Source organism: Perna viridis, chromosome 6 (genome assembly GCF_037379345.1).
Source record: "Perna viridis isolate PV_CMFRI_1.1 ecotype Kerala chromosome 6, ASM3737934v1, whole genome shotgun sequence".
NCBI lineage: Eukaryota > Metazoa > Mollusca > Bivalvia > Mytilida > Mytilidae > Perna > Perna viridis.
This window is the reverse complement of record NC_142450.1, coordinates 37,507,094-37,520,731: the sequence shown is the minus strand read 5'-3', so window position 1 is coordinate 37,520,731 and position 13,638 is coordinate 37,507,094. Positions and strand designations below refer to the sequence as shown.

At 32.4% G+C, this 13,638-nt stretch overlaps 1 protein-coding gene across 5 annotated transcripts in view; it reads left to right on the top strand.

Moving 5' to 3' along the window:
• The window catches only part of LOC148614808 (four and a half LIM domains protein 2-like), a 75,488-nt gene that overhangs the window by 169 nt on the left and 61,681 nt on the right, over positions 1-13,638 (top strand). The window contains exons 2-3 of one of the 5 annotated variants that reach the window (XM_088589210.1): positions 4,823-5,025; positions 6,515-6,541. In XM_088589210.1, the coding sequence (XP_088445336.1) occupies positions 4,885-5,025; positions 6,515-6,541 (168 nt within the window). In that variant the 5' untranslated portion in view covers positions 4,823-4,884. Of the gene's footprint in view, positions 1-4,626; positions 4,656-4,796; positions 5,026-6,514; positions 6,542-13,638 lie in introns of those variants that run through there. The other 4 variants (XM_088589214.1, XM_088589211.1, XM_088589213.1 and 1 more) reach the window with 4 other exon arrangements.

The following is a 13,638-nucleotide window of genomic DNA, read 5'->3' as shown; positions in this document are numbered from 1 at the left end:
GTATATGTATAGATCAGGCAGAGTATGTTGTTAACTTCAGAAAAAGTTATAAAAATAATGTGACATACATACTACTATTGTACATTTTGTATTTCTAATAGCACATATCTGGAGCTTGAAATAAATTTCTCTATATATAGGCCTTAACTTACATTATCCTTTATTAGCCCTATACGAGCTTACTTCATTTAGAATCCCCATCTTTAATCAAAACTATGCAACTTCCTTTGGAGAAATATGAACGAAGTCATACGCACAAAGATGATTGACATCTAATTTGCGGAGTTTCCGATTGATTTAATGTTTCTGTGTCAGTTTGTTCGATTTCATATATGTCAAAAACTAATAAACGTGAATTACCAAATATTTGCTTTAGTAAAGACTTTTTTCTATGAAATGTTATCAAAGAAAACGAAGGGTAATTTGGCGGAGAATCGCACTCCTAATTCTGTTATGCTCCCGTTTTGCCTCACTGGTGATTGTGCCTGTAATTTCAATTATTGAATGCTTAATTTGATGGTATTCGATAAGATTAGAAACTGCCATGGTGGAGGTCGAACTTGAAATTTCAATTCTGTAAATTAAAGGTAAGTTTGTTACGTTATAGAGTACATGTCTAGTAGTGGATCCAGAGGGGTACGTGTGTGCAGAGGGTTGGCACCCCCCTTTTATTGGAAAATTTGTCATTTTCATGCGCAAAATTGACAAAAATAGAAAATAATGTCCTAACACCCACTTTTTTCTGAGGAACCACGGCTGGCATCCTTCCTCTTCAAAGTGTCTGGATCCGCCCCTGCGTGTCAGGGGGCCCCGGGTCAGCTACAAAGAGATTTATGGATTAGTTTATTAATTTCCCTGCCGATATCCGTATCTTGTTCAAAGCTAAACGAAATAATAACTTTAACAAATTCTAAAGAAAACTCGCGATGATGATGAAAACAAACAACTTATATTCTTATATTTTGAAAATACTCCTTCTTATATCTCTGCTTAAACGATACTAATCGGTTTGTATTTTAAGTTTCACTACAGCGTATGAATGAATGAAAGAATTGAACGTATGAAAGGGCGAAAACACAACTGTTTTTATTTTATTTTGTTTGTTTGTTTTGTTTTGTTTGTTTGTTTGTTTGTTTGTTTGTTTGTTTGTTTGTTTTGTTTTGTTTTGTTTTGTTTGTTTGTTTGTTTTTTTTTTGTTTTTTTGTTTGTCTTTTTTGTTTGTTTTTTATGTGGAGTGTTTTTCCTGGGGGCGCCTTATTCAGACGTATTTTTTTAATTATTTTGTAGGTATCATGTAGGTAACATACATTGTGTCAAGAAAGGAATAAGACTTCGGGTGAAACATACACAAGTACATGCACAACCAAAGTGCAAGAGTTTACACCGGACACTAAAAGGTTAAACTTGATGAGCATTGCATTTGGCACAGTATTATATTGCTCTTTACTTAAATATTTTTACAATAAAGTTTTTATTTTGAATTTTCACGATTTTTTTTCTATTTGATCTTTTCCATACATTCACTCAAAATGCCAGGAATTCTAATTAAGAAAATGTTAAAAATTTTGGGCATTCCGTTATTCCGTTATTTTCTGTATTCGTAATAGGCTAAGAGAAAGACTAAATGCAATTGACTTCATTGACGAAATCTGTGGTTTTACTCCCCTGTCGTTCTGACTTCCACCTACGTGAACAAACATTGGTTTGTTTGTTGGGGTTTAACGTCCGAGCAGCAATATTTCAGCTATATTCAGACGATCACAAACATTGGTAAAAGTAGCCTTAGTAGGGAAACTTAGTGTTTGATTTTTGTATTTTAGCCCCGTCTATATATCATCCGTTCGTCCGTCCGTTCGTCCATCCCTAGTTCTAATTCGCAACACCCTTCAAACCACGAATGGAATATTTTCATAGAAACTGTTATGCCATATTCCCCCGAAAAGATGGAATATGATGAACATATTGTATTATTTCAAATTTTAATGTAGATCCACTTTCAATTATTAACTGTTTGGTTAGTCTCAGGTAAACATTTATGCAATGCAATGCCATTGTGCACCTGCTTAATTCTTTTCTTTTTCTGATTTAGTTCAATTTTAGTTCTCTACATGGGCTGGCTATGAATTATTCCTGGAATTTCATGTTAATATGCACATTTGGACCAGTATAAGAATGATGTCTGTTTCCCCTAAACTAAAATTAAAGAATCAGTGAAAATTCCCACTGACTCACTGGAACACCCTTGGATGTACTACCAACAGGTCTTGATTTTATGACTATGTTTAAGTAAAACAGTACCTAGCCCTGATAACTCCAACTCTATCTAGATCTCTAAAAGTACAGCCAGGGTCCAACATAAAGGTACCAGTATTGCATTGCATATCCCTGAGCAGGTGTACGTCAAAACATGGAGGGTATAAAAATATAGTGTGTTTTCTTTTTGTTTCTTTTTTTGAAACCAATGTTTTGTCGAAAGATATGAACAATGACTTATACAAAAGAGCAAACTTAACACTATAAGAAGACAAACCTTTTAGTGCCGGGAAATTATTTTTTCTCATGTCCTTAGAAATGATGTAGTGAAAGATTTACTTAATCAATTTACATATATTTTTTTTTTAATCCTAAAAATATGCACCTTACTATTTAAGTCTCTGGGAATATTTATATGATACTGAGACCTAAAGAACCTTTTTATGCAGGGATCACTTGAAGCCAAATTTTTTTATTTTAATGAAGACTACTACAGCTAAATTTTAAGTCTAAAAGTGGACAATAAAAAGGATTAAAAGTTTTAAAGGGAATGAACCCATATACATTCACATAGAATGGTTCTTTTATACCACTATTCAATTAGTGGGTGTTATACTGGCTACACCTAGGTCCGTGTCTGTCTGTCCATCATTCCATTTGAATCTTGTTGCAGTTATCTCAAATCCCAATGGGTGCATTGATTCCATATGTTATAAGCAATTTTAGTTGCTGTCCAATATAAATTTTTGTTTTGTTGGACTTGGGATTTTTTTGCATGAAATGGAAAGTGTGGGGCTATAGCTAGCAGTGAAAGATATAAAAGTTGACAGAATTGTTTACAGGAGAGATCAGTACAAATAAATTCTCTCAAGGCTATGTTTCCTTAAGTACATGTACCTGCAGGTTCTTCATATTGCCACTGAAATACTTTCTGGAAAATCCCTTATTACTTCTGTACTAAAGATATATTCAGGATTCAACCAGGTGTGAGGTTGGGGTGCATTTTAGTAGACTGTAGATTTTGTTAAATTTATTGTGTGGAAAAGTGCATAGTCATGTCCAAGGTGGAGGCGATACCCATAGATTTTTTATGTTTACTTGGGAAGATCCAGAGATTTTGGAAAGGGGTTGTTCTAGACTGTGAATTGCTAATTTTGTGCTTTAATTTGGCATGAAATTAACAAAATTATTCAACAAAAGTGATATTTCATCCCCCAGAACCCCCATCTCCCTTGATCTGCCACTTGATTGTATAGGAAATCACCTGAGTTGAGATTGAGGCTTTAAGTTTATTTAAAATGGTGAAAAAAAATGAAAATTAAACATTACAGTTTTCTACAAACTGGATATCAGACATTGCATATCAAAGCATTGTATTTATAAGAGAATGATTTAGTTGTTAAAATTTACAGATTATAAAACAAGGTTGTCAAATAATTGATATAATCAATTAGTTTAAATAGAAAATTATAAATATTATTAAACAGGTATACATCTATATTCCACAGGAATGCCTCTATATACCCTTGTACAATTTTTAAATACTTCATGACCAAATTCTTGTGGTTAGAGTGTCCTGCACTAAGCAATTTATTGTAAACAATTTTGATTGAATACAGTATTGATGTAGTTGAAGGTGCACTTATTCACTGTTTAGGGTGTGATCAATTGGCAGGATGGCAATTTTACATGTATTATCTTACTGGGTAAAAATTGTAAACTGATAGATTTTCTTACATGCTATTTTAACTAATGATGGCATTTGTTTTAAATCTTATGAATTAATACTTTTTGAAAGAGAGCAGACAGCTGTTTAGTGTTAGAAACCTCTCAATCAGCTTCGAGTGATCTAAAGATCTGAAAAGAGACAAATGAAGTTATGACTCTTTGTTTTGGTAAAATCAAGAACTGTTCAGTTTCATTTTAGACACTGACTCCAGCGCATGTGAAATCAGAGTAAATGTGGTACTGTTGTCACAGTCAGAAACTAGGCATCTAAATTAGTGCTGTTGAAATCTGTTTACTAAAAGATTACTTTTTACCCAGCTTTTTTGGTAACCTTTAAATTTTGTAATACTTTTCCAAAATTAGGCAGTCAATTTTCATGTACTGTACCACAATTCTAGACTGAGCTCTATCTAATACAGAATTAAAAACATGTTGCGTGTTTCATGCAGAGGCTACTAGTAAAAGGAACAGGGTTTTTTAAAAATAAATTGGCCTTTTAAATTGGTCTAAACTGCTCCCTTCTTACTACTGACTTAGTCCCCAAAGCCTGTCAAATCCCTTACCAAAGATATTGATTTAAACTGAATTACATATGACATAATTTAACATGCACCATTACGATATTTTACATTTGAGGATTACTCTTCCATTAAATATCTATAGCTCTACTGAAGGTCTGTTTTCTTTATCACTTTTTGATGACGTATTTTACTTTACAAACTCCAAGCCTAGTACTGGAGTTGTACATGTTAAAACTCAGGCATTCACCTCAGTGTTTTAATTATGTTCTCCTTTGACCGTACTGTATATAACATTTCATCTTTCAAACAATATTTTCCAGATGAGTGGTTTTGGAGACAATAGTTGAACATTTATGTCACAGTGCGTCAAATTTTACTGAAAATGGCAGACGACATCAGATTGTATGAGAGTGGATCAGCTCAAACAATCCAAACTTTGAAAAACAGCAATTATTTAACCGATTTAGATGATGACCTTATCGATCAGATTAACTTTGATGCCGAAAAAGCTGACTTTCAAAGGGTAAGTTGATTAAAACAATAAACCACATGGTAATTTTATTTTCTTCTATGTTCAGGTAGGCATGAAAAGAGATTTAAACCCAGGAGAAACCTGTAAGCATATTAATTAGATATTAAATGGACATATTTACTATGAATTTATGAGTTTTTTTTATGGATTTTTATTGATATTTTTAGAAGACCTGGTCATACTAATATTTATAATTTGATGGTACATAATTAAAGTATAATGGGAAATAGAAATCCCTGTTAGTTGAAATAATTTGATGTATACAAAGTTCATTTAGAGCAGACATTGTTCCGACCGTTTGGTTATGAAGTAAAATTTCCTACCGTTTGGTTATGAAGTAAAATTTGTATTGCTATTGAACTAAGGATATTATATGAGATTGATAAAATGACTAAGTTCTTGAAATTACATAATTTCGCTCAGATATTAGTTACTTTTTATAAGTTTTGTCAAATATCACCAGCGTTACAGCTAAGACTATGTGGAATCCATTTTTGATAGTAAATAAATGGGAATTAATCGGTTGACAAATGTAAACCCATTTGTATAGAGGATGACTAATTTTTGAATGGTTATGTCTAATCATGCACTTGTAGAAAAGTATATGCATGGACTGTCACTACATTTTCATTCATTAATTAATTGAATACTTGTTAATAATATGTGTGGGATACACCTTAGATTTGACTGAGTTTCTTACCACAAGGTTACTGCTTAGGTGCAGGTAATTGTAATTCATATCATGTACAACCCATGCTTGTTTGTGCATTTATCATATTTCAATTTGACGTCAGAATTTGTTTCATTTCCGATGCAGATTAAACTCTCTGACTTTTAATTGAATAAAAAAGAGAGAATTAAATGAATTAAAATCTTTTTGGTCTCCACACAATTCATACCACAATTATTGAAACCTCATATCCAATAAAATTAAATTTTCTCTTTTCATGTGCAAGTTAATGCCATGTGTACAAAAGTAATTATCAGATCAAACACGACAAATTAAAGGAACACAGTGTAACTGTTGTTGTTATTTTTGCCCTTTTGTCTATTTGCAATTTTTTACATCGCCACGACTTGAGAAACATGTATTATATAGTTGTTCAATTGCAATAACACTGCAATCATACAAGATGATCCAGTAATAGACTTTGTTAATGAAGTCAAGAGTGAGCCTCTATAGGCTTATTGATCTCCAGAAAATTATCCTTTCATATGGCTACTTTAAATGTCTTTTCAGCAGTGTTACTAAGATTGTTGACCTAATGAATTATATTCACTCAATAGTGCATTGTTTGACTGGATTTTCTTGTCATTTCTTCAACACACCTGGTAAAAACTCATTAGTTACCTGTAAGGTGTAGATTTCAGCAGTGGATTTTGTGGAATTTTGTGTTTTGTTTTAAGATTGATGGCAATCAACAGCCACAAGTGGATTAAATGACATTTGTTTAGAATTTTGTTTTTTTTTTGTTTTTAGCCGATAAATACCTTTTCTATTATGGCAGTAAGTATTCAGTATTCAAGTTGGGTTTTGAAATAATTGTATGTCACTTTCAAATAATGATGTGATGTTGCTTTTTTGTTAGATGTGGACTCGATGCTTCGCCATTTTTTGAATTATATCATTCACATCATTTGAACGTAATTAAAATTTTCCTTTACAAGGACCTTTTTTGTAAATTTTGAAATTAATTTGATATTAGATTTTGCTTTGGATTAGAATTAAAAATATATCAATTTCCTGAGAAGATTTGTTTGCAATAAAATTTTCCACATGTGTAAATATTTATAGAATAAATTAGTGTATTGACTCAACAAATAAATTCCTAATGTTTATTCTGAGCTATTTTAGGTCTGATTAGACATATCAATAGATATCATACTATTATTGAAAATTAAGGCATTTCTATGCTTTGTTCAATAACTTACCTGTACTGTATTTCCATTTCTATTTTCTGTATTGTAACACTTTATAAGGCTTTTGTTTGTAGAACTTAGTTTTAAGTTTTTAAAGGTTTTGATAACTTAGGACATCATGGTTTTTTCTGGTCTATGATATGATAAATTATTAAACATTCGGACAATTATATTCCAATACCTTGATCCACTATCTACAACAATATATGAAATCATATGTTTACCTAATGCAATCCAAATTGATGGTTGCTTTTTGTGTTTCGGGAAGATAAAACATGTTTCGGCTTAGAACTGTTAATTTTGATTTATTTCAAGAAGTGTACCACAAGATTTTGATTTTTTATAATTTTTTTCTATGTAGAGAAAAAATGAAGTGGAATTGAAAATCTTTGGGGTAGTTATATCACCTTTTGAGGTTGGTGGCAACACCAGTGACTGATCTAGAAATTTCAAAATGAGGGAGGGGTGGGATTGTTGACTGACCTAAGGAGGCCCACTACAGTGATTTTTTACTTTTACTATATAATCCCACATGCCCCCTTTGAATCCACTTTTGGGTAAATTTTCTGCTTTACTTCCAAGTCTTGATAAAGATTTCAATATGTGCAATAAACTTTTGACTTTAGAATATGACTATTTACTTATGTACAGTTTGAATTTTAGTGTTTTGTCTGCCTGAACTGGTAAAACATTCATCATAGGAAACATGTGAAGGAGCTCAAACAAAATGAATTGTATAATGTTTTGTGAAATTCATCTTATTCAAGCTTCCTTTTCCGGTTTCTGGGTGTCTATTTGAATTTTAGTTCACTTATGTATATAATATTTGGTAAGATGAAATTTGAAAACCATTCATTTGAATTGCATTGAATTTGGTAGGTAGCTTCATCAGAAGTTTGCATCGCTCATTCTGAGACTTTTTGTGCACATCAGTTTCTTTTTGCCAGATTAGTGTACCAGTACTTATGTTGTGGAATCAGCTTTAACTTGAAAGCCATTCTGGGGAATGATTCAAATATGCAGCTTCAATATGATCATTTTAACCACAACTGAGACTTTTAACTTGAACCTTTATCCAATTTTTTTTAGGCCTGTCAGGGGGATCCATTAACTATGAACGTATTTCTTATGTTTTAAGAACAGATATGCTAAAAATACTCTTCAATAGTTCTAACTGATGAAATATTATGATTTACTGTAAAAAGTATTATTAACTGACAGCAAAAATAAACAGTCCCTGGAAAAACGAGGTTTCATTATATACTGGTATATAACATTGTATTCTTTTTATAACTATGTAAAATCTTTTTTGTGTTGAGTTAATATGCTGATGCATTTGTTGTATTTAACCCTATCAGTTTTTCTTTCTTTTATAACAATGGAAATTCTGCTTGTGTATTAATCTACAGTTCTTCTATTGTTTGTAGTTCATAGTTATAACACTTAACCATGCTGTCTTGTTCAAAGTATTATGTTCTCCATACATTCTCTTTCTGACCTGCTCTCACTTAATCATCCTCTGTAGATAGCCCAGGGACACTAGACTTAGCTGGTAATGTCAGACATAATTTGTCATTTCCAGGTCCTCTTGTCAATTCCAAATGTAGAATTGTTTGTCATTCTTAAAGTTCTTCCTATCTTTGTTATTGGCTTGTCCTCTGTCTAGTGAGCATTTCAAATGATATTCTTTTTTTTTTAATTATTTTCAAAAATGGGATATTTGATAATTTTCTCTCTTGTGTATTTGGTTTTTCATTCATTATATCCTTGCTCCAAAAGAGGGGGTGTATTCTGTTTTACTGCATACTGTGCATGTGTCATGAATCCATAACAAATTTTCAGTCACAGTTTTCTCAGCAAATACTCATCAAAATAGCTTGAAATTTTAACACTTTCTTCCTGTAGTTATGCCATATGACGGGATCCATTTAAGGCAAAATTCAACAGCTCCCAAGGACTTTGTTTATTTTTCTTATATCATGATTGAAACCCAGGTATCACTAATGAGCAATTGCTCTCAGATTTCTTGTTTTATTTAAAAGAGGTGGTGAGGATCATTGTATTATTCAAAATTTGTATGGGTCAGATTTGATATTAAGTGTAAGTGTTTGTAAGAATTAGGCAAAGTGGGACAAATCAGAAACATGCATATCAAAACCCCACCAATCAGAAAATGTAACATCACTCAAGGGAGCTTGAAAATACCATTATTTGATCTCTGCATCACTGGCTTTGCGCAGATATTTTTCAATAGAATCTTAGAAAAATGAGGTTTTTGACAGACTCAATGGTCCAGCATGATATGGAGAAATCTTATCTGTTTTCCTTGATTCTGATGGTGCAAATTGTCAAATTACACTATCAAAATGATGTTTTTTTTTCATACCATATTTCACCGACTGCCTGATTCTTACAGGGACTGACAATAAAGTACATTTTGGATCAACATGGTAATGAGTTACTTATATATCACTCCCTAATTGAGTTTTGAGTTTATGGTGATCACTGTGTCCTACCATCCATCACACTTTTGATAATAATTAAATTTAAGTAGCATGCTTTATTAAATAGGATATGATTTATGCCTGTCAAAAAATTCTTATTCAGAAACAGTTACATATCACATAACCAGTTTTAGTTTGTAATTTGGCTGTTGCGTTTATATAGATTGTACATGAATTTGTCACTTTCCAAGACTTATCTCTCTTGATTTCGTTGATATATGAGGAAGACGAATGTGTGACTTTCTACAAAATATAGATCGGTATAAATAAAGAACTATAGATGTGTAAAAATATGACATACATGTAGACAAAGAAACATCATTTGTTCAGTTGGTTTTCTGCAACTTGAATCTCTGGCAGTGTCTAAATTTTTTAAAACGAGTGTACGGTATACTATCAAGAGGAATCCAGTTTTGTTAGATAAGGATGCTTGAAACATGTGGAAAAAAAAGAAAAGCATTATGGTAAAAGATAGTTCATGCCCTAGACTAAAACCCTATAATTAAGCCTATATCTGTATGTACGGCTCTTCACTAATTCATGTTTATCTGTCATAACATATTCAATATATTCCGGCTTTATATGGAAATTACTAGACATTATTAATATTACCCAAGTTATCCTTGATAATTTACTATGATTATACTCCATAACTCAATAGAAAATGGTCAGAAACTGTCAGATGTTACATCATAGGCAACTTCTAATTATTGGGTTTCAGTTAAAATTGGCACCCAATAGTCCAATTTACATTTCATTCTTTGATATGATATATCATTGATAAATGTGTTTTGTAGAAATATGGATTCAACCTTGAAGGCTATACATTATACTTGAAGCTGGTTGCATGTACTTTCAGAATTGAAGAACAGTGTTACACTTCAGTACTTAAAAACCATGATCATCCTTACTTGTGTTCGGGTGGTGATTTAAGGTGAACGTTATTCAAGTTCATTTAGACTATGGTTCTCTTATACAAGACACCTTTCATTTGAGTACCTTTTTGTTGGACAAAATCATATATCAAGATTACATATGAGTAGATTTCTTTCTTTCTCCATAAAACCTAAGGAGAATATTAAAGATCTACTGGCCACAGAAGGTAACAAATGATGAGGTGAGAAGAAAAGCTTACCATGGAAAAGTTAAGTGTTACCATAAAGCAAAGAAGATGGAAATGGCTGGGACATGTACTACGGATGAATAACACCAGGCACGCAAAAGATAGCCATCTCATGGACACCAGATGGTAAAAGAAAGAGAGGCAGACCAAAGGAAACCTGGAGAAAAACCATCAAAAAAGAAAGACAAGACCTAGGATTTCAGTCATGGACCGAAGCAACCAGGGTGGCAAACTAAAGAGACTGATGGAGAGGACTTGTTAATGGCCCCATTCTCCTCAAAGAGAGACGGAAATAAGTCACATACGAGTAGATAGTCTCTGAGTTTCATATACATACCAAACTTTACTGCAGGCTTGTATCAGAGTCTGTTACAGGAGTTGATGAATTGAATGTCATTAACTAAATGTGGTTGTAATAATTTAATATGACATCCATAATTTTTTTTTACATCAAGCCATCAAGCATTTTATTTTGGGCCAAAATTATACATCAATACCCATTCTCCTTTATAAACAGCCATGTTGTCTCCTAAAGACTAATGCTGAAATCTTGAATATAGTTTATTGGGAGCTCTCTTCAGACATGCTAAGTAGTTTTCTAAGAAGATGACATTATTGATGTCAAATATTGTCACCAGCTTTCTATATAAAACATTGTAAATTGATGCCAGTTTAGTAATAATGCCATAATACCATCCTGCCTTAACACATTTATATTCGCAATACTGGTTAATTTCATCGACTTAAAAATTCATTAATTCATGTTAGACCGTAAAATTCCATTTTAATCCAGAGATGGTGATATTTGACTGCATTAAAGCTACAAATCACAGATTTAACATTAATAAAAATAATTTCAAACTGAGTTAATGCTGAATATAGATATATGCATATAATTCTTGGAGACATCCTGGTGTAAACTCAATTGTCTTTTTATGAGGACATCCAGAGATATAGAATTGAACATGTGATAGGCATTATGCAATTCTATTCACTGTACAATGTTTAAATTTGACATGTGTATTGTTTTGGCATCAAAGTTAATAATTGTTGGCATATTTTGCTGTTTCTTTCAGTGGAAGGAGCTAATAGATTAGGTTTTCTCAATCATTGATGACATACTAATGAAACCATTTTGTATTAATTGACATGAAACATGTCTTTACAATATGATTTGATTACCCTAGTGTGGTTATTTTATGTTTTAGAATACAAGCATTTAGATTAAGTTTTCTTCAATCACCACTGTTGTAGAATTAGCCAGTTTGATATAAGATATATAGTTTTGACATGTAAAGTGATTATTTTTTGGCATATTTCTTCAAGGAAGACATAGAAATATTATGGTTTCTCGGTCATTTGATAGCCTTAGGTTTTGGTGATGGTTTAATTCAGACATCTTCCTCACCATCACCCTGACATGGAATATATTTATGTTTCTGGTAGAGTTGTTAAAGAATTCAACATTAATTAAGATGTTTGTATCAGTGGATTGCCTCTGAAAGGAAATTTAGGATATGTGATGAAGAATCGTGGCTCCCATTGTAAATGGATATTTTGATTAGGATCTAGGATGAGTTCTATTGATGTTTTGACTTCATGTAAAACAGATATGTTGGTAGGTGGAAGATGTTCCAGAAATCAGAATTCATTTGTAATGACACAGACATATTACACATAGAATAATTCTCCAGTTAAGGCTTCTAGCTTTTGAGATCATTGTAGTCCGTTAATTTCTCCTGTTTTTAATAAGTAATTAAAGGGATAAAAGGCCGGCATGGTGGTTGATTGATTAGATTATTGAACTGTAGGTAACTTTTGTCTGATACACATAGGTGGATCCTTTACATGTGTTTCCAAGGACTCTCACCTTAGTTTGGTAGTTTCTTGAAACTGTTTTATGAAAGTGAAGCTATGAATGGATGCTTAATCACCACTATAGCAGGATTCAAGGGAAAGCCATGTTACCTGAATATAATCTTGACTTGATGATGGATGGATCCTGATATTGTCAGCCAAGTCCTCATGATGTCTATCATTTTGACACCTGACTTTGGAGATCCTTGAGGTGGTAGATCAGCAGTGATTAGCCATGTACATCCCTACTCATTTGTGTGGATGGCTTCTGTCTTTACTCTACTGTTCTCCCCATGGACAGTATGATGATTTCTCTGTTGTGGTTGTCAATTTCTGATTTGCGACTCTTCTTCCATTTCTGCCATAATCTAGTGTTGTCATTGTTCTCCACAAATATATTCTAGTTGATACTATTTATTTGATTTATGCATATAATGCTGAAGTGTTTGTCACTTTATTATGGTGTCCTATTAAGTGAAAGACACTCATCAATACATTGCTTATGTAAGATGAAATCTACCTTCTTCCTCAGTCTAAACCTATTGTTTCTGTTGACACCAAAGTTCTTCTACAGCTTGAACCTATTGTTTCTGTTGACACCAAAGTTCTTCTACGATGTGAGCCTATTGTTTCTGTTGACACCAAAGTTCTTCTACAGCTTGAACCTATTGTTTCTGTTGACATCAAAGTTCTTCTACAGCTTGAACCTATTGTTTCTGTTGACATCAAGGTTCTTCTACAGTCTAAACCAATTGTTTCTGTTGACATCAAGTTCTTCTACAATCTGAACCTATTGTTTCTGTTGACACCAAAGTTCTTCTACGATGTGAACCTATTGTTTCTGTTGACACCAAAGTTCTTCTACAGTCTAAACCTATTGTTTCTGTTGACATCAAAGTTCTTCTACAGTCTGAACCTGTTGTTTCTGTTGACATCAAAGTTCTTCTACAGTCTGAACCTGTTGTTTCTGTTGACACCAAAGATGTATTATTTTAATTTTTTTACAACTTCAAGCTCTACCAGTAAGTATTTCCAAAATATAATAAAAATATGTTTTTTAGAAGTAGAAGCTATTTTTTTCAGATAATTTTGTGGTTCATGTACTATAAAATTATTTGAAATTTGTGAAAATTCCAATACAAAAGAAAGTAAGTTTAAATAAATTTATTTCTACTTCTGTTTGTCCCCTTTTGTAAGGAA